This window comes from Glycine soja, chromosome 5 (assembly GCF_004193775.1).
Source record: "Glycine soja cultivar W05 chromosome 5, ASM419377v2, whole genome shotgun sequence".
Classification (NCBI taxonomy): Eukaryota; Viridiplantae; Streptophyta; class Magnoliopsida; order Fabales; family Fabaceae; genus Glycine; species Glycine soja.
Window position 1 is genome coordinate 3572721 of NC_041006.1, and position 22137 is coordinate 3594857.

The 22137-nt window shown below is 31.2% G+C and overlaps 1 protein-coding gene across 1 annotated transcript; it reads right to left on the minus strand.

The window, feature by feature from the left end:
• Nucleotides 1-14992: 14992 nt before the first annotated feature.
• On the minus strand, nucleotides 14993-19216 carry LOC114411989 (histone deacetylase 6-like). The gene is made up of 6 exons (XM_028375749.1): nucleotides 18508-19216; nucleotides 16690-17130; nucleotides 16456-16598; nucleotides 15901-15991; nucleotides 15703-15824; nucleotides 14993-15429 (listed from the first exon to the last, which is right to left on the minus strand). The coding sequence occupies exons 1-6, from the start codon at nucleotides 19078-19080 to the stop codon at nucleotides 15369-15371; spliced, it is 1431 nt and encodes a 476-aa protein (XP_028231550.1). The 5' UTR covers nucleotides 19081-19216; the 3' UTR covers nucleotides 14993-15368.
• Nucleotides 19217-22137: the final 2921 nt, after the last annotated feature.

A 22137-nucleotide genomic window follows, 5' to 3' on the forward strand; every position in this document is an offset into this window, starting at 1 on the left:
AAAACATCAAACCTCTTTTTTTTTTTAACACAGGTAAAGGGCATTCACTAAAAGACCCTAAATGGTATTTGAAAATCAAATGAATAGGAAGGGTTAATATAGATTACTCCCTAAAAAAGAGTAAAATAAAAGGGAGGAGTGGTGTCACATATTATTGAGGAAGATCAAATTGATAATTATTAACACCGTGACCAACAAATTTTCAAGCCTGTAGAAAATTGTTTAGTGGTTTGCTTTACTATCTTGTTGTACAAGGCCACAAAGGGTAACAACGATGCGTGTGTGTACGTACAATCATTTTCGGAGCAGGGAGAAGAGATGGTTGAACTTTTGTGTATCAATAGATCATAATCTTCGCTATACTCTAAACAATGATATGATGCAGTTGTTATTATATTTGCAAAATCAGCATGATATATACATATGGTAAAATTTTAAGTACACTGCACCCCAACTGCCCTCAGTATCTAATTACACAATGACAGAAAGTAGCTTATTTCCACATTTACTACAGTAGCTGGGTAGATTTTGACCGAGGATAAAGTTTCAGAATATATAGTAGAGAGTTACGTTCATTTCTACTTTTACTTATATTATTATTATATGTAGGTTTTGACTATATATGTGTTATGTTAAGTATGATAAAAACATATCGGATAGAGAGAAACAGAAACAATCAGGAGTTTATTTATTTTTCAAACCTTAAAGAAGCTAACTAAAATTGGATATTTTTCTAAAGAATTTATAATCATTTTAAAGTAACCATATATATAATTGGTTTCTATACAGTAATATGTGATAACTTAATTTTTTTATTCATGTGATAACTCAATTAATAAAGCGTTTAAATTAATTTTAGTATCTATATACTTGGAGCCAGCGAATATGTGTATAAAAAATTATGGATGTGCATGTTTCATCATCATTCCAAAAATGAAAGAAGTCCGTAACTAAGGAACCTCATTTACGTTGGTGGTCGAATATGGAGAAAACATGACACTAAAGAAGCTGCTCCTGTCTATTTAAGGCGCTGTTGTCTGTAGGCATAGTGAAGCCAGAGTTGAAGCTCTAAGTCAAATTTCATTGACTGCGGCTACTCGTTTCAGCTTCATGTCCTAGCTAGTTGTTACAGATGTTAGGGTCACGAATCACGATTTCGTATATAGGATTAAATTACACCCGTATTATATCACTTATACTTTTTCTGTCTTATAACAAGTGTCATCATAATTTGTCCTTAGACTAAAAAAATTAATAAGAAAAATAATTTTACAAAATTAATTTTATTATTATTAATTTTAATTTTCTATTATTAACATTATTAAGAGTATAAATGAAAAAAAGAAATTAATACTTTTCCTCATCTTATAATAATTATCATGCAAGAAAAAAAATTCTAAAATAATTATTTTTTAATTTTTAATATAAAATTAATTACTTCTTTTACTTCTATCATTTATGATATTAGTGGTGGATGATTGAATCTATAATAATAATGAGATTAATTTTATAGAATTATCATTTTTTTATTTATTATTTTCTTGATACGGAGGGAGTATAACATTAAAAAATTAAAATATCACTTATTTATGGCTTATTTTTTCTTATATAATAATTGTTATGGGATATGAGAATATAAATTAATACATCATCGATAACTTTATGAAAAATATAATATTTATCAATTTAATCATCAAATTACATGTTAGTTTAATTAATTGTTTGTATTAAATTTTATCGAAATTAAATAATAATAAAAAAGTAATTAAGTTATTCATATTTTAAAAATATATATTAGATCCATTTTATTTTATATGAATGAAATATCAAATACTAATATTATATTAATGTAAAACTTTATGAATATAATCTTTATGATGACACCAACGGTGGATTCAAAGATAAAATTATCCAACTATAAATTACTGAATGATATGATGCCAGGATATTATGCCAGTATAGAATTTGATATCTCTTTATATACGTGGTGTATTGATAAATTGGGTTTAGAATGTCTAAGAAATCAGTTTTTGCCCTATATTTTGTACTGTTTTGTTTACTTTTATTGACAAAAATCGCACTTTATTATAAGTTTATGTTAGGCAGGTACTGAGGAAGTTTGATGTGAAAAAAAGTTGAAAAGCTCAAATATTAATTATGAAGCCAAACTGTCAACCCATGAAGAGCAAGGTCATGTTGGATCCAGCACAGCCTTATTGATGCCCCAGGTGAATCCTCAAGGACATCATAGTTGTGATGCAAATCTCCCAAGAGAAGTATCAATGTCTCTTTTCCGAACACAACCGTATTGTTTATCAGTACAGTCGTCCTGGTCAAGGGAGCAAAGATATGAATTTGAATTTTAAATTTGGTCGCCCAAATAGCATGGTCTTGACATTTTGTTATAAATGGAAAATCATAAGCCTCAATTTAGGTTATCTTTTGTGTTGTTCTGAAATAGGGAGTGCTAAATGAAAGAGTATCTATGTAAGGAACTTTTGGCCTAAGTAGAATGTAAGGGACACCATCAGGGTTAAATTTCTGCTTTCCTGTAACCATAGTTGTTGGCTGATTTCTTAGAGCTAAGATTGTGATATAACATTACCTGTGTATAGTATCGCAGCTCTACTTATAATTGAATAATTCCTTTTGTTATTCAGTCAATTGTATTTTTTCACTATATTAATTTTTATTTTAGAATTGATCATTAACCTTTAATTAATAACTTTCTACAGAGTCAAATAATTGTGAGAGTTGTGAAAAAATATTTAAATTAAATTGACCTGTACAGATTGAAACTTTACATAAATTTCTTATAATTAATTCGTTTTTTCTTATAACACATTCAAAAAAATATAATCCACTATTTACACCTCTAATTAGGTAGCTCTAGTTAATTTTTTATAAATGAAAATGAAATTTAACCCTAATATTCAGTTAGGACCTAATTAGATGGGAGGACCTAAATCTTTTCGACTGATTAAAAAAAGACGGGAGGACCTAATTGAAATAAAATAAAAATTCAGAGACTCAGTTAAAAGAGAAAAAAAAAAGGACCTACTTAAACTCAAACTGAACAATAGATAAAAGTGAAAATCTTGTTTTCCGCGTGATCATTTGATACGTAAATTAAGATTAAAAGAAAAATCGGTTATATATCCGAAAATTTTATATTTAATAGGTATTGTAGTATCGCATGCCCGCCTATTCTTGTTTCTTATTCCACGTGCCAAAAAAATGAAAAATGTTCAACTCATACCCTTCAATTTTTACATGACCCTACACTCATTCCTTTCATAGCAAAAAAATGGGAGGAAAGTTAATAAAATTTCTTTCTCATTCTTTTTTATCATAAAATATAGGTATAACCGAATAAGAGCAGTGTAAAAATTTTTAATGTGGAAAATATATTAGTATTTCTCAAAAAATATGCCCTCCTATTCCCAATGGGCCGGTAGTTCAAAATTTCCTTGACTTGGCCAATCAACAGCATGAAAGCCAGAGAACCACTTGGTTATGTTTGGATAAATTAAAAATTAGGCACTAAACAACCTATGCTAATTCTAAGCATCGTACTCAAGTTCAAAGGAGCCTTTTCCTTTTTCATATGGCCACTTTCCCATTCCTTCCACTGGCTACTTAAAGCCCCATAAATAAAATCTTTGATAATTCATTATTATATGGAAAAACTCAATATAATACCCGTGCTGTAATTAATTAATTAGCTAGGGTGATAGGTATATTGCCGCGAAATGAGAAGCTAATTAATAGCATTTATAATATATGATTTCTTAAATGAGGGGTGTATTTTAAATTTGCGAGTCCTACACTTTCGTATAAATTTAAAAACTTTACACAAAAATTTATTTTAATGCTAAAGTTGTTAAAATAAGTGTTTAACTTGAGTCACATTAAATTTTACAACTGAAAAAGGATTTTTTAATTAGTAAGAATGAATTACTTAAGCAATATATTATCAAGTTATTTATTCTAATGATAAAAACTTATTAAGTAATGTTATTTAATTTTAAGTGATTCATGAAGCACTCATATTGAAGATGCTCTAAGCCATTATTGTTCATGAATTATTTAACTTTTTATTAAATACAAGAGAGAAAAATATCATATTTATGACTTAAACAACTTGTTAATAGAAATTGATACCCATTGGAAAATAAATTAATTGAGTTGTTTAAGATTAAAGTAACATAAATTGAGTTGTTTATATCAACCATTTGGAGATGCCAAAAAAAAAAAACTCGTTTTGTTGGCTATATTTTATGTTGAAAATTATTCAAGATAATTCCTTCTGTTACATTTTGATATTACACCTACCTTGGTACGTACGATTCGTAGAGTCTTGAATTTCTTAAGCTATTAATGTAAAAGAGCAACCAATGGTTTATGAATTCTTTTTATATAAAAAAATGGTTTTTAATTCATTGGCATGTATCTGCATGTACTTGAAACTTTCAGGTTGATGTATATGGGTTTGAGTACCCCTTATACAATTTTTTTGATGAATTTCCTTTGCTTTTGATAAAAAAAGCACAAGAGAAAACACCTGTTTTATATTCAAGTATATTTTGATTTGTTACAAAATATGATTGGATTACATTTATAGTCAAGTATATTGCTTTTAGTTTTAATTTAAATTAAATTAATTTTAAATTTTTACTATTTCCTGATAAAAACACTACTAGTAGCTAGTAATAAGTATCATAAAGTGAAGAAAATGCCCCAACAAATAAATTCAATATGAATTAGTGATTATGCTTCCTTCAATATAGAACTCCCTACCATTCTTAATTCATTGCTCCTAGCTATGAGCATATTAATCTTTGCGTGAAGCTTTTGTTTCCTAATACTGTTTTTTTTTCATACCTCATATAGCCGAAAGATTGACCATTAATCACTAATTCATCATAAGCCGAACAAAATATTAAAAAAAGGAATAACAGAAAAACGTTACATTACATAAAGGCAAGGCCAATTTTTATTTTTATTTATTTTTATTAAAAGGCAAGTGCACAATATAACATTGTAAAAGTTTAGTGACTAAAGATATTTATTCTTATTTTTTTATCCATATGAATTAAAGACTGATATTGAGAGTTTATAACAATTTATACATCTTATTTAATCAATTGAGTTAGACTGACTTATTAAAGAAATTTATTCTTTTCATAAAGAAAAATCTTCAACTTAATTAGAAAGTGTGCATGATATTAAATGAGTTATAAGGTATTTGTAGGACACCAAGGAGCATTTTTGCTCACTTACAAGTCTGATTACCTTGAGGTGACAGACTATTTTAATTATGATTATGGTGATTGTCCATATGACCCTAAATTCACATCAGGATATGTTTTTAATGTTGGCGTAGGGTGTTGTTTTATGGAGAAGTGTCATTGAGACACTTACAACTACTTGATCAACATGGAAGCAGAATATGTGTTGTTACGAAGTCACTCGTCAGACCAAATGGTTGAGATATAAAGTTAGATCTGTTGTTAAGGGTATATAAAAAAAATATTGATTATAAATAGATTTTTTCTTTAATATTTATAGAAGACTTTTTTTTACCGTGCTCACTCTGGTGTAGATATTCTCAATTTAGACTCTCTATTGTCTCCTTGAAAGACATATTTCACACACTACTCTTGCAAGTAAAAATTTATTTCTTTTAATCATCTTCTTTCATCTTTAATCTTATAAGAAGTGTCGACGGAACTACATTCTTTAACAAGTCTCTTTTAACATTTTTCTCTTATTAATTAAAATTCATTTAAAAAGTATAAAATCATAGGTGAGATTTATTAAAAAAAAAAAAAAGAACAAGTCTTATACTATTTTATAATTTTCTGACAAATTTAACTTTGGGCAATAATAAAAAAGTATGGTAAAAAAATGTTGGTAACATTTTTCTTAACTATCTATCTATTTTAATTTAAAAGTAAACTTATATGACACAGATTAAATTATTCATTATACATATAAAATACACTCACTCCTGATGATCCTTAATGAGGCAATTCGGTCAAATTCACACAGACAAATATAATAATTAATTCAGTTGATTCTATTGATTTTTTTAAAACTATGTACCATTTTCATTCTTATTAATAATCATTTACTTATTAAATTATTATAAATAATGTAAAAATATTTAATTCTAAAAATACTATGCATCAATATCAATAAAAAAACTAATAATTAAAGTACTTAATAATGACAACTAGTAAAAAAAATTACTAATTACTTCATGGAAATTGTAAAATGTCTTCCTATTAAAAGGAAACATTAATTATTTCTAAAGGGTGGCTTATATTAAGAATGTGAGAGAGTAATTTATATATTTAAAATATTTATTTATTATATATTTAATCATGTATTTTTTATAATAGACAATTACACCTGAAGCCGACTAATAGTGTGTTTGGATAATATCAAGAATTAATTTACTCCTTAAAATGATCGTGATACCATAAAAAAATAAAAACAATTATTTATTATATTTTATCTTCACTATAAAAATATAATTAATTATTTTTCATTATAATTCTAATCCAAACACACTAAAAGAAGAAAGAGATTGTAGGAAGTGGTCCAGTAGTGTTGTATCTGCACTTAGTCCTTATCACTTTCCCAACCCTTTGCTGTTATCGCTTTCAGCTCCCATGCTCCCCTAGCCACATCTTCGAAGAGTCCTTCCCCGACGATTTGGACCCATGTGTTGCAGTTGCAGAGGCTAACCATGGGACGACACTCATTTTCTTCTGCTACCACGGCTTGATTTGGAAGACTGCATGCACTGCCACTACTTGTGATGCGCTTGTCCCATAACAGGCATTATTTTTCATCTCAAAATCAATAATAGAACTTCATCTTTTTCCTTTTATTTATCATTTAATAAGGTTATACTTATAATACATAGATTAAAAAACATAATTATTTTTCTCATTTATTTGTACTTTTCCTCTGCCATTTTTTGTACTTTTGTAATATGTCATTTCTCTCTCATTTATTATAATTGTTGGCTATTTGGTATGAACAGTTACTCATGATTTGAGGAATAAAAAGAAAGAATAGAAAATAAGATGATTTTTTTAAGGTTTTTAATAAATAAAAAAATGTTCCATTAAAAAAATTAAAAGGAAATGTTGATAACTTTTTTTTTTTGTTAATTTTGGCAAGTAAAAATTTATACCAAATAGGATATTAATGGAATACAATACTTAATTATTTTTTTCTCTGTTTCTATGTGTTTTCCAGCCTTTTTGGAAGTGATGAGAATGCTTAGCTGAACAAGGATGAAAACTTATCTGATCTTTTGGTGGAGATCATTCGTAAGAGATCTAATTTTAGTGTATGTGAGTTTCACACTAAAAAAAATCCCATCTTTGTGTCCTAATTATTATAGTTCATGTGAGCATCAGAATTTTTTCTTAACCTGTGGAGTTAGTCGAAAGATAAGTAAAATCTGATTAAGAATTATTTTTATTAAGAATCGAACTCAGATAAAACTCAAACAATTCAACCTTAACTTCAACATATTATTCATTTGTATTCAATTACTTGATTTGTTTTTATTTGTAAACTTGTTAAATTTGTGCAAAAGAAAGCTTATCTACAACAATATGGACATAATAGTATGTTTATAACATTATTTAACCCTCTCTTTCCATTTCATTCAAACCAAACAGAACAATCAAGTATACGTTACCCGATCTCTTACATGCTAACATGCACACAATATCTATGTTAATCTTCGGAGACGTGCCCTATTATGCTTTTTACCCGTACAAAAGTTGCATGGCTATATTATGTTTATCATTTAGCAACATATGAATATGAGAGAAGTACTATGTAATTTTGTATGGGAAACCCTGCACCTGTATAGCAATTTAATTTGATCCTCTTGAATGTGTTGCAATGAAAGTTCAGAGGAATTATGGGATTGCACGACACGACATATCACCACTGTTCCTTCCTTTTCATATATTCCTGGGAGAGATTATGACTTTAGATGAACATTTTCGATGTAACAAAAACAGGGTTTGTGTGTACACGTAAGAATAGGAACACGTTATCTTTATATCTTCGGAATAGTATTGATATTCCTCTTTTTCACCAACACACTGTTATCTCCTCACTATACAAGCATGTGAGACTGAGGACAAACATTGAGCCCAGGCAACCATGCATCCCACGGATAATTAATAGGTACGTACGCTGTAACGTTTTCATATCCCACTCCTTGTGGTTTGCATTATTCTTGTTATTCCATTTTCAAGTTAACGAACGGGAATAAGAAAAAACAAAAGGCTCATATTAAATCATTCAATAGATCCAAATCGTCAGGTTATTGTAATTAAACAAAATTGATTGACTTTAAGAATTAATTAGATGTATACGTTAAAGTAGATCATCCCAAGAATTATAATAAATTTATTTATCTATCTATCTATCTGTTTGAGAAAAAGATTTTGATTGAGAAAAAGGAAGAATACACTTCAACTAATAATCACTACAACAAAATATATTTTTTGCAACATTCGAAAAATGTTGTCAAAACATAAATAAATATTTTACTAAATATTGTGTATACTTTATGTTGTTAAAGACTTTCAATAATATTTTTTCATAATAATAACAACATTTATAAAAATATCACTAAATATATTTATTAACTTTTTTTTATACTAATAACATTTATAAAAATGTTGTTAAAGGCTTTTAGTAACATTTATTCAAAACAAAGACAACATTCTAAAAATGTTGTTGATATATATCTTTTGTAACATTCAACAAATATTACTCATTAGTTTCTTTTAAAATATAATCAAATGTCATTTTTTGATATTTTAAAATTTATAATTTTAAATATATAATTTATAATTTTTTATTAGATATTAGGTAATTTTTCTAACACAATAAATAAATTGTATGATGAAAAAAAAATATTATAATATTTTCCTAAAACTTGTAAAATAAAGGATCTACTAATTAGAAAATAAATGTATGCATACAACTAGAGCACATGGAAACATGTGAAAATCAAAGTGAATGGAATCTAGTACTTTGCGTCAAAGTTATATTGTTTTCAAAAGAAAGAGTTGTATATAAAAATAAAATACGGAAATTACAAAACTCTAATTAATATAATATGAAGAAAACAATGATCCTTATAGGCCACTAAAGCATTATACAATAATTAGATAATGTATAATTTTTTTTCTATTACTATAATTAAATTATTTATCTCAATCTGGCGTATTCGAGTTCACATAATTACATAACAAATACATAACAAACAAACCACACTAAAAAAGACAAGATACTTGGCTAGAGTAACATACAAGTAATGTAGCGAAACTAATTTAAAAAAAATATATCAATCGTAATAAAATTACCTTTCAGAAAAGTCCAATTGATATAAAAAAACTACTCAACTCATATTTGTCAATTAAACTTTAACACAAATTAACAAATATATATATATATATGTGTGTGTGTGTGTGACGATTACTAAACTCATTAGAATCATATAATTATTAGATTTTCGAGGAAAATGTAATATTATTAATTCAGCCCAGTTTTTATAAAATAATATTCACCGATGAAAAAGTCAAACAAAAGAATGGTTTCACAAATTGAGTAAAACAACTTCAACTCTTTTTTCAACATATCTTCATGGGAAATAGTAAATGTTCCCCCTCGTTCAAACTATCATATTGTAGTTGGAAAAATAAAACCAAAAGGTATTTCTCTTTTGGAAAGAGTGAGATATTGGTGTGAAGCCTCAGCCTGCAACTTGAAGTTGTTGTAAATTCTGAATATTTCAAAAGATTTCAAGTCTCATATTGGATGGTTTAACATATGTTCAAGGATAGAGATACTAACATGCTTTAATAGAGTTAAAACAAGTTTAAAACAGGGGAAATGCTAATTAACTTTCGCACCATATAGCATTACTCTTCAAACAGTAATGGGCTTGCGTGTGCATGAGATCAGCCAACCTGGATTTGATGTAGTGTAAATTGTCTGATTTCTCTAATCTCTACCCTTGCACCCCACTAATGGGACCTTTAGTTATTGTCTTTAACTTGGAACAATTTCCATTTTAATGCCATTTATGCCATAGATTAATCTTGTGAGAATGTATTATACTAATTAATTTGGAAGAATGATTAGTGCTAGCTAGATAGCTTCTATATTTCTAGCTTAGGCTAGCTAAGCCAACCAGAACGTGTGAAGTTTCCCATAGCTAGGCTGCGAAGTTTTCAATTGAACATGATTCTGATTCCTGTTTTCAGAGAAGAATCCCATGCGTCCCATTAATTCACTGCCGTGCAAATTGTCAACAACTCCAGCCACTCCAATCACAATTTAGCAACAGCTGAGTTATACTTTTGCCCTTGACTCCAGTATATGTGAACTCTGAAATTAGAGGTGTATTTACGTAAACAATTTAACTAGTTAAGAATTCATTTAATAACACCCTATCACGTGAGGAATTGTTATAAATTTGAGAAGGAAACTTATTAAAATAAACTAAAAGGAGTTTAATAATCTACACACACAAAAAAAAAAACTTATTGAATCATATAATTACATAGATTTGCATGAAAAGTATAAGTGTATCTGAACATTCATCAGATGGTTGGAGCATGTCCTACCCTACATGTGGAATCTAAGCGCGAGAGATTAGTCCCTCCCGACCCACCCATGTGCCACCCTCGAGTAGTTAAAATCCAGATTAATACCATATGCTTGGTGTTGATTCAGTGATAATTCCAATATATATGTTTCTTATTTTATCCATAGGCAAATACTTGTGGATAGAATATTTTGAAAATTTTGATTGCTGGTTCGTCAAAGACTACATTTAGAATCGGAAATTATTAAGTAATCTCGGATTAGTATATATATATATTGGGAAATCAGAAAGCAAGTTGTGCGAGCCTGGAAAGGTAAGTAGGTAACGTCTGAGACATTTTTCCCAAATTACTGGGAAGTAGGAACCATTGTCTTTTGATATCAAGATTTCATGTTTATGGTCACAAAGCTCAGAACTCAGAAGCAGGAACATTAAATCCGTACACAACTAAAACGGGATAACAGCAGCATTTATTTCTCTTAGCTGATAAAGTCTCTATCATATAGTAATAGTACTAGCTAATGTGTGGCTTCTAGCTGCCAAGCCCAATAAATTAAAAATGGAAAGTCACTCAACTCACTGCCAATAGCCCTGAATTATTTATATATAGCTCATGAGAGCAAGGGTAATTCATGTTGATATAAATTGTAATAAGTAATCACTTCTAGTAAAATGAAAAACTATAAAAGCTAGAGTAAAATGATTAGAGCATGTTTGTGTATCCGTTTCAAACGAACATTGATTAGCAAAAGTATCAACACCTTTCCTTTTGCATTCAATTTGCGTTGGACCGCTGGACTCAGAATTCATGTGGCAGCAAAGTTGGAAGAAAAATCAAACATGCACTAAATAGTTAACGTTAAGAAGCTTACCAGGCCCACAGAATCTTTCTGTAGCTTGCAAACAGAGCGCGACAACCTGATCGAGGGCATTTTGCGATACAGGACACGTGAGGCCAGCAGAATAGCTAGAAGACACGACATGTTTGAGGGATACCGTAGTAGAACTTACAAGATCTAATCATGTAAAGGACACTGAATACTCTCTCTTGTGATTGGACATGGGGGCTATCTTTCAATTGAGAAAATAGCTAAATATGCAGTAACCACATGCACACAAGTCTTAGTATAAAAAATGCGAATTGAACAACATAGTGCACACTCCTATCAATTAATCTTGGTAGTAAAGAAAACTGCTGTACTATTCATGTGGTTATCTGTTGATAAAAAGAAAAGAAAAAAAAAACATTTTTTTTGGATGAATCCAAATAATCTCCTAGTTGAGAGTTAGAGATTAATTCCTTGAAATACTAGTATTTATTTAAAAGACTAATCTTTCACGATAGATATGGACTTGGGGATCAACCATACAATACCATGCTAAAAAATACCCTTCTCTTTTGCTTTGGGAGAAGTTCAACCTGACATTAAGTAAGAATAGTTATAGTTAATAGAAAACAATTGCACGTTAAAGTTGAGACTTGATGGGCACAAAATGACAAGGACTCGCAAAAGCAAACAAGTTGAAACAAACAAACTCCTCCGCCATCCTCTATTTTTGTCACAAGATAGGACTCCAGAAAAACAGGGCAACAATTATATGGCACACCCTGTGTGCAATTTACAGGTAGGGGGAAGAGAGAGAGAGCATCTAATGGCTCATTATTTGATCTGAATTTTTTATTTCATATAATTCATCATGAACCAAAATTGTATATGTAATTTTCATCTAAGAAAAATGGAAAGGAGGAGAAATATTTTAAAGAAAAAAGACAAAAATGCAGTGGATGCTTGGTGTAGAAGAATGAAAGAACAAAGAGTAGTAATATTGACAGTATTGTGGAAGAAGTGTTCCTGGAATCTCCGACATGTCGAAGCTGGGCACCCTATCATGCGTAGTCTTCATTCGTCCCAGCAAATACAATAATTAAACCATTTATGAAACCTTCCCACCTTTGTTGTTGTCGTTTTCTGTTCCGGGTGTCCCAATGAATAGATACCAATAGCAGGATAATTGGCTCAAAATTCAAGATAATTCAGAGAGACAGCACTAAAAAAATTCATTCAATTCTAGGATGCAAATCAGAATAAGAAATGCCCTATTTGACGTAATTTTACAGGATTATTTTCGTCCAAAGAGAAGTAAAAAAATTATGACAAAAATAGAGGTTACAAGACAATTCTATTATAGTGCATCAATTACTTGTTTGTAATTAGAGATATATAAGATTGGTTTGGTAATAAAAGAAGAAGAAAAGGAAGAAAAAAGTATAGGTTCTATTTTTTTTAACAAAAATTAACGATTAATATTTGTTCATAAAAAATAAAAGAATTGTATGTAACTTTTATAACTGTTGATGGTGATTCATGGCTTTCATGCCCTGTTCCCACTTAGTAATAATGTAATAGTTTATGACCCTTCATCATCCTTTATCATCTCTGCCGGGTTGAACAAGACTTGCTGAGTCAAGATTTGCATATTCTTGGTATAAGTTCTTGATATTAAATTTGACTACTTTCAATTGGGGAGTAGAAAGTAGGGCATGACAATGTTTGAATTTATTGGGCCACAAGGGTGCTAACTTGATATTCACTCTATCTTTACCAAAGGACTAAGTATTTGTATAAACATCATACAAGGCGCGATAGTTATATAGTCAAGGTCTTCCAAGAAGATAACATGTATCCGTTGGAACAACATCACACCGTACATGGTCTTGATATTTCCTGCCCATTGAAAAAGACACAAGACAACATCACAAACTTTTACTTCACTTTCCTTGTTGAACCATTGCAACTTGTATGAATGTGGAAGTTTTTATGTTGGCAACATCAACTTGTCCTCCATGTAGTTTGATACTACATTCTCACAACTTTCGTTGTCTATGATGAAATAGCATACTTTGCCTTTGGTAGCAAAAAAGTTGTGAATAGCATACTTTGCCTTTAGTTAGTGTTGTGTTGTGTGTGAGCTTCACTTAAATACCAATGATTCACCATATTAGCAAGAGTGAACTCTTAACCATGCATAGGCTATTCTTCATCAAATATTGGCTCTTTATCTTCTTCAAAAGATATCTCACGAACTTCTTCAACGATAGTGATAGTTGTACGATTTGCACAATTAGAAGTTACGTGGCAAAATTCTTGGCACTTGAAACACTTTGGTACTTTTAAGATTAATCTCTTTGGTGGCATTAGGAGAGGTTGAGTTGATGGGCTAGACAAGTTTTCGATGAGGGAAAGAGGTTGTATGAAGATTGTTAAGTTAAGAAGTTGCTTCTCCATCAATTTTAATAGCCAGATAGTTGAGGGATCAACTTATTTGTGGCATCATTCTCTCATTGACGATCACAAACTTAATGTCGAGGGAAATCTGGTTTTGGTGGCTTGGTCAGGGACAAACAAGGGCATTTACGGATCGTGTGGCGTCTCCAAGAACACCAATGCCGAACTTCAAGCTATTATTTATCACGGAATTAGTGTGGCCTGGCTGCAATCTCAAACTCATCCAAGAAGGAGGTTTCTTCTTCCCACCCTTATTATCTTATTGTCCACAAGATTCGGAGTTACTTACAGTTCGATTGGCACCTTCGTTTTCAACATTCTCTCCGAGATGCTGATTGGCTAGCAAAAAAAGGAGCTTTAGAAGACCATCATCTTTGTATCCTTGATCAATGTCCGCCAGATCTCAATACACGGTTTCTTGCTCATGCCCTAGGAACCTTCTTCCCCAAAGTTAGTTAGTTCTTTTTTTTTTCATAATATATAAAAATTAACTGACATAAAATTATTCTCTATGTCTCAAATTCAAGTCTTAAATATATAATTATATTAAATATTTGAAAGAAAAATTTTACTATTCATAAAAAATATTAATATTTTTGGTTTAGATAAAAAAAATACTATTGATAGAGATAAAAGAAAATTAATGAGGGAAAAAATGATGACCAATCCAATGAGATCAAGTTACACCAACAATTTTATGTTCTTTTTACCACATTGTGACTTCACAGAATTATCTATAGTGCTTTATCCTGGTCACGTACACTTGTATATTGTATTTTGGTCACTCGGTTATATATATATATATATATATATAGAGAGAGAGAGAGAGAGAGAGAGAGAGAGCAAAATATACACATGTTGATCCCCTCCATGTAAACTTTGGTGCCTCGAAGTTAATTTTTTATCATTGAGTCTTCATCCTTTCATTCTTCCACTTGCATGGATAACATAATTATTAATAATAACTAAGAATTTAATTAAAATATTTGGATTATACTACATAATTTTTCAAAAATGAAATAGTAACAAGAAAACAACAACATTTCGCACCTTCCTCACTTTCTTTAATATCCTCATCATACAGGCAAAAGATACAAGAACCAAATTAAAGTGATGTATCCATTTGACCAAATGAAAGTATGCACAAATGAGAATATTCAAAATCAACTAAATTGACCATGACAGACTAAAACGAAACTAAGTGTAAGCCAGGGACCAAATAAAAGAAAATGACTTAAACAAAAATAGTTTACGAGGGAGACCAAAACAATGTTTTACACTATATTACATTTGCACAATGTATTGATTATATTTGCATTCTCAACAGCTGCATGTGGTACTGTTTAGTAATGATCTCCCCCATAAACGGAATAAAGATAACAATACAAACATGCTGTGCAAGAACTTGCTCTGTTCTATCAACAACAAGATGATGGATGCACTTCTGGTTTCTCTTCTTCCATTTCATCTGTAATGTCCCTGCAGCAAAGAGAGTACATTTCTGCTTTAAAAAAAGGAGCCAAATGATTATTAAATTCACTTCAAACGGCTAAGAAGAAACTTGTGTTATAGCATAGTGAGCTCCATTATCCAGAAAAAACTTCCATTCAAACTGACTCTAGAATATCTATCAAGCTAGATGGTGTCACATAGGTATCGGTCTCAAGGAACAACCCACATTTATCCACTGAAAAAGGAACTTACAAACCAAATGGGTTTATATTCAGCTTCAAAACAATATATAATCATTACCTCATATGGTCAGTGACGTTTGGAAACTTGGAATTAGCCTTTCCACCTTCATCTGGATCAGAATCATAATCTTCACCATCCCATTTGCGAAGTTTAGGTCTTCTATCCATGTCCTCTTCTGCCTGAATACATAATAAAATCAACAAAAAGAAGAGAATTGCAAAGGAACAATAACTGCAACTGTTATTAAGTACTGACCTCTTCCGGAAGTTGTAAGGTAGGTGGTGTTGTCTGAAAAGGTACACCGGGAGCATGGGGAAGTTGAGAAATCTGTTCTAGTAGTGTGTTCCTTGAAATTTAATGGGGGGGAAAACCCATGTAAGTCACTGCTTAATCCAGAGAAATGATAGGAAATCTCTGAATATTTTACACATGAGACAAGGGAAATATAAATTCTGACTAAGGTTCAGTCTTGGGCCTCCTGGCTTCTGCCACAGACAGAGGTACAATTTCCAGAAACCCATAGGAAATATTTTATATCTAGACAATACAATATGTCTTCACAACCAATATGAAAATAACAATTCAGTTATTATGAAATATAGCTTGTCTATGCAACTACTAGTAAGTTTCTGAAAACGTCATCATTTGTAGAAAGGATGTGACATGGATGCAGCAAAATGTAATGCATTTAAGGAATTACTGTCATAACAATTTATGACCATTATTTTTCCATATAATTAAGAGAAATAATAAAATTGAAATGAGAATCATCGATTTAACTCAACCAGATGAAATTAATAGTATAAACACCTTATTTTTTCCATATCCTTGGGTGTGTTTAGGTTCTCCATGTTGCTTGGATCGACATAGAGAGTATAATCTGGGCCAAAATATTCATAATATTCATTATAAGGCAACTTATTATCAGGCTCCACTCCTACTGCCACTGCTGTCTAAAACAAAGAAAAAGCATGTAACCAAATAAGTAAATTAAACAAGTACCAAGTCACATTATAATCCAGACTAAAAGAGAAAGAAGCAGACCTCATAACACCAACAACGGGCAACATTCCGAATTGTATATCCACCCCCACCCAAGACCATTAAAGGAACATTGAACGATCTAAGAAAACGAAGGCAATCTGCATGACCTCTCACAGACAAGTTGAAGCAACCCAACCTGTCCCCAGACAATGAATCAGCTCCACATTGTAGAACAACTGCCTCTGGTTGATAGACCTCCATGACTTTTTGAATGATGGTTCGAAACAGACTACGGAAACTCTCATCATCCATTCCGTCATTTAATGGGACATTGACTGCATAATTCTTTCCTGATCCCACCCCAATGTCCTTGACGTGTCCTGTGCCAGGGAAAAAGTCCCCAAACTTATGGAAAGACACTGTCATCACTCTATCAGTGGTGTAAAAGGCCTCCTCAACACCATCACCGTGGTGAACATCAATGTCAACATACAGCACGCGCTGCCCAGTAACATACAACAGATAGTGAGAAAATCAATTCAGCAAAGGAAGAAACTATCAATAAATTCAGCAAGTTCTATCCATGTTTGGTATAACAGCGAGTTTTATGTTGGCTACCGAAGGTCTAACACAACCCTCCACCTTAACCCAGGCTTAGGACTGGCTATGAAGAAACATAAAACAGTAACTTATATTACAAGCAATAGAGTTTCTGTATAAGTACTGTACTATCTGAGAAATTAAGGTCAGCACAACCCAAGCTTAATAAACGAGGTAAATACACAAGATCATAAAAACAGCCAAGGATATAATTGGTTTGGCCGAGCATGTACTTGTACCTCGTCCCAAATAACGCAACCAATGCAATTAAGCTATTAATGGGATTTAAATAGCAATTAATGACAATATACATTATATAAAGGGGTACACTGCACAAGTAAAACCTAATTCAATTCCTAATCTAAAACCCTAACTTTCCCTGCTGACTTGAGTGTCAAAGTTTCACTACAAGTACCACCCCGCCACCAGATTTTAATTGAGCAACCAGAGCAGGAGGGACAACACCATACACACCACCGCACCTCAGCGGAAGAGTACCACAGATTTTTGCAGGTACAAGAAAAAACATATATTTGATTTTTACACAAAGAAGAACCATTAAAAATTGTAAAGACGTGCACTGTTGAAGAACTTGAAACAAGGAACAATCCACTCTTAACTCTTAACATGTCTAACAGGCATGAGATTGCAGCTTAACAATAAATTAAGCCATCTGAATTTTTGTGTATTATGCACTGGTGGCACTTGGCACAGTAGCTGTGGAATCAAAATCAGAATGAAAACATAAATTCTACTGTTTGATTGGGAATGAAATGAAATTCCATTGAATTCCTGTTTGTTCTGTTGGCATATGAAACCAAAAACGGAATCACGTTTGGGGAGCGCCAAGGCTATTTTGGCCAACACTGTCCAAGACCAAGAGTATGAAAAAAGAAACACACTACAAACATAGCAATCAATCACCATTCCCACATGACAAAGGCACAAAACAAAATGTTATTCTCACATAGTTTTTTTAGATAACTTCTGGAAGATGTATTAGGATAAGACAGCACATATAAGTCGTACTCTATGTTTACTAAATTTTAAAGGGTGGCCTTCAAGGCATGCTCAAGGAACTAAAAGGAAAAAAATATTTATGATGAAGATCATAGAAGAGCATCAAAAAAGTCACGGACAATGAATTTTGTGCATCCCAATAAAAAACTTTCTTTTCCTTAACCAATGACCCAAGGCTTGCATTTGCCTATTTTAAAAAGGAACAAATTAACACACAACAAAAAAAGGGATGAAGAAATACGCGAAGAAAAGTGTTACCCTGTGAACTTTGAGGAGTTCGAGGATACCGAGGACAATGTCGTTGACGTAGCAGAATCCAGAGGCCTCGGACTTCTTGGCGTGGTGGAGGCCGCCGGCCCAATTGATGGCGATGTCGGCGTCGGCGCGGTTGAGTTTGACGGCGGCGCCGAGGGAGCCGCCGGCGGAGGCCTGGCAGAAGGGGAAGAGGCCGTCGAAGACGGGGCAGTCCTCGCCGACGTTGAAGCGCTTGAGGTGGCGGGAGAAGGCGGAATCGGCGAGGGTCTCGGGGGAGACGGAGGAGAGAAAGTCGACGTAGTCGTCGGAGTGGAAGCGGCGGATGTCGGCGGGGGAGGCCGGGAAGGGACGGTTGATCTCCATGCGGCGGTGGAGGGAGTAGTGGACGATGAGGTTGTGCGCCATGCGGATTCGGTGCGGCTTCATTGGGTGCCCCTGACCGTAGTAGTAATCGCCGATCGTGGGCTCGTAGAAGTACGTCACTCTTCGCTTCTTGGCGTCTGAACCCGTTGATGGCAGCGAAGCACCACCTTCTATGATGCTGCTGTTGTTGCTACTCTCCTCTTCCATTCCCATACGATGATGATGTCTCTATGACTCTATGTGCTATGTCTTCTCTCTTTCGCTAATTATTGTAATTTGTAAAGTACCCAAAACCAAACCCTCCTTACCTTCTCTCTATTTCTAGTGGGCGGGGAAGGCTTATCTACTTTAAAATGTTATATGAACCTGCAATATGTTATTTCATACTTAGAAACAATATATATTATAGGAATCAAAAAATAATAATATTTTACATATTTATGTGTTGCTAGTTTTTTTGTCTAGATTTGATGCATTCATTATTCAAGGATTTCATTTCATATGCACATTTTTAATATAATAATTTCACTAGGATTTACTTACTACTCGTTTCGTGAGCAGTACTAAGAAAAGGGTTTTTAAGGATAACTATTAGAACAAAATAATAAATGTTTTTTTTTTGCCGTTGTTGAGTAAAATTAGAATTTTATTTTGATGATCCATGCTGTTTTTTAATGTGAGTTTTTAATGCACACGCTGTTAAAAACAAACGATGATTTTAATTGGAAAAGTAATACTAAAGAATACATGTAAATGTAACACCTGTGGAAAATTGTCTCTTCTGACTGTGAGTGAGTTGTGACTTTAAAAAATAAAAGTTAATTCAGTAAAATTTGAGGGTGAGGTTAAGTTTTTCTTGATTAAGGGGATGGGTTTGGAAATATAAATATACATTCTTAAGTCAATCCCACCTCCATATCACTTAAAAATATAGTAATAATTAAATTATAAAAATTGAACTTTAAAAAATTATACTTTTAAAATAGGTTGAGTCTACTTAAAATATAACTCGAATTTCTAATATGTACTAGATCTAATTTTCTTAAATTCAAACTATTAATACTCAAAAGTTTTTTTGAATCGACTTGATCAATTGGACAAGATGGGTTATAAATACCTTAAAAAATAGATAGATTAGAAACTTTAACTTATCCACTAAATAAATAATTTAATGAATTGACCAACAAGTTAAATCCTTTTTTAACACATGGACAACCTCAAATTAAAGAAACAGCCCAGAAAGAAGAAACTAAAACACTACAAAAGCATGAGAAAATACCATAAACATTAAACATAAAAGAGATATACGGGTAGGTAACATATTAAATTTTGTTTTGACCAAAAGCTAGGTAACATGTTAATCTTTATAGTAATAATTCCATAAAGAATAACATAAGCTTTTGGCGATAATTACTATTCGATACATGGTTGTTGAATATCATTTTCATGTATTAATTTAAAACTGAAAATCTCGTTGGATGTTAAGTAAAATCCAAAATTTATAAAGGCGTTATATATATATATATATATATATATATATATATATATATATTGAGAGGAAAGGCGTTATCATTATGCTCCATTGTATTAATTTTGTTCGTTTATTTTAGATGTTTTATTTAAAATTGTTAAATTTCAGGTGTTTTTTTATAGATAATTTGATATGTGAAAATGACATTTGATCATTGATCATTACAATTTTATAAACCAACTTTACCAACTGAATTTGACTTGCACATTCTATAAAATCTCAAATTTATCAGTTTTATTTTTAATCTTATAATGATGTAAATGAGCTTATTTCTTTTAACTAGTTTAAGACTCCCTTAGGCATCCATTTTTAACTGATGCAAGATTGCAAGTTCCGACTGCGCACCTTTCATGTTCTCAAAATCTTAACAGGAGATATAATGACGATAATGAAAGACGCGGAAGTCAAGTTTGATATATAAGTTGTTATATATATTTTAAAGGAAGTAACCTTAAGTTGATTTGGGAGAAATGATTCTGACTAATACAGAGTTCGACTAAAAAATAAATAGAATTTAATTAATAATTATTTTTATAAAAGATTGAACTTGATATTATTCAAATGATTCAATACTTTTATTCTTCTTTCTTTTTTAAGAAAAATACTTATTTTAATTCGTTGTTGATATCATAACTATATTTTTTTTTTCGTAAGCATAATTATATTGTTAGTATTTGTGAGTTTATTTTTTACTATCATCAAATATTATCAATGGAGATATAAATTAAGCTCTAATTTATACAATAATTTTGAAATTGATTATTTAAGTGATTAAATTTGTATTACAGAATTTACAAATACTTAATTGTAATAAAATTTATGAAATTCGTATCATACGTTTAAGAGACATGTATACACTTAAAGGACTAAATAAATGAAAAACTAACAAGGAGAGTGTATGGAAAAGGAAAAAATTGACAACTAAATCATAACATTTTATATTATAAATAGGGGATTAAATGAAAAAAAATCATGATATTTAAAAAAAATAATAAACATATTTAAGTCTTTTAAAACTTAAGTGAAACAACCAGGTTTATTATCTTATTAACTAAGTTCCTTAATTTAGACTAATTTACACTCGTCTAATTACACCTTAATTTAATCAAGTATATAATTGGATTTTCTCTTTGAGTCTAAAAATTGACCCACTCAAAATTTACAATCAGAAGAATATAGCAAATTTCACAAACACTCCTAATAGCAACAATGGAATTGAGTTCACTCCAACATACATTGGTTAACTAGGTTTAACTATTTGAGAATCTACCATTTTATCTCTTTAATTGGAAACCTGGAGGTGGTGGGTTTGAGTGTCCTTGTTGGTTTTTGGTCTAAGCAGCATAGGAAGGTTTAGCGAGACTTTAATCATGCTTAACCCAAACCCAAAGGCTATATGCACTTTAGCCCAAGTTTTAGATCCAGTACATGAGAGGAGATAAAGTGGACCCTAAATGGAGTTGCCAGTTTTTAGTTTTTTTTTTTTTTTTCATATTACTGCCAAGTCTGCCATCTTACCCATTTTCTTTCAGTTGGAAATTAATTATTAGTGAACTCGTACTAAGGTGGTTTTAGAAACTGGATATGTTTCTTTTAAAAAAAAAAAAACTGGATATGTGCAATTAAAAACTGGATTTGATTATTATTTAGCACCTCATAGATCACATATAGACATTTCAATCACACTAGAGCAAATATTTAAACAAAAATCTAAAGTTAAATAACTCTTTGGTCTCTTT

Bases quoted from the DNA above. Each gene is read 5' to 3' on its own strand.
- LOC114411989 (XM_028375749.1), bottom strand. From the start codon at position 19,080: ATGGGAATGGAAGAGGAGAGTAGCAACAACAGCAGCATCATAGAAGGT. The intron at 15,825-15,900 runs GTCAGTACTTAA...TTATGTATTCAG, and splicing joins CCTTACAACTTCCGGAAGAG to GCAGAAGAGGACATGGATAG. The intron at 15,430-15,702 runs GTAATGATTATA...TCTTTGCTGCAG, and splicing joins AACGTCACTGACCATATGAG to GGACATTACAGATGAAATGG.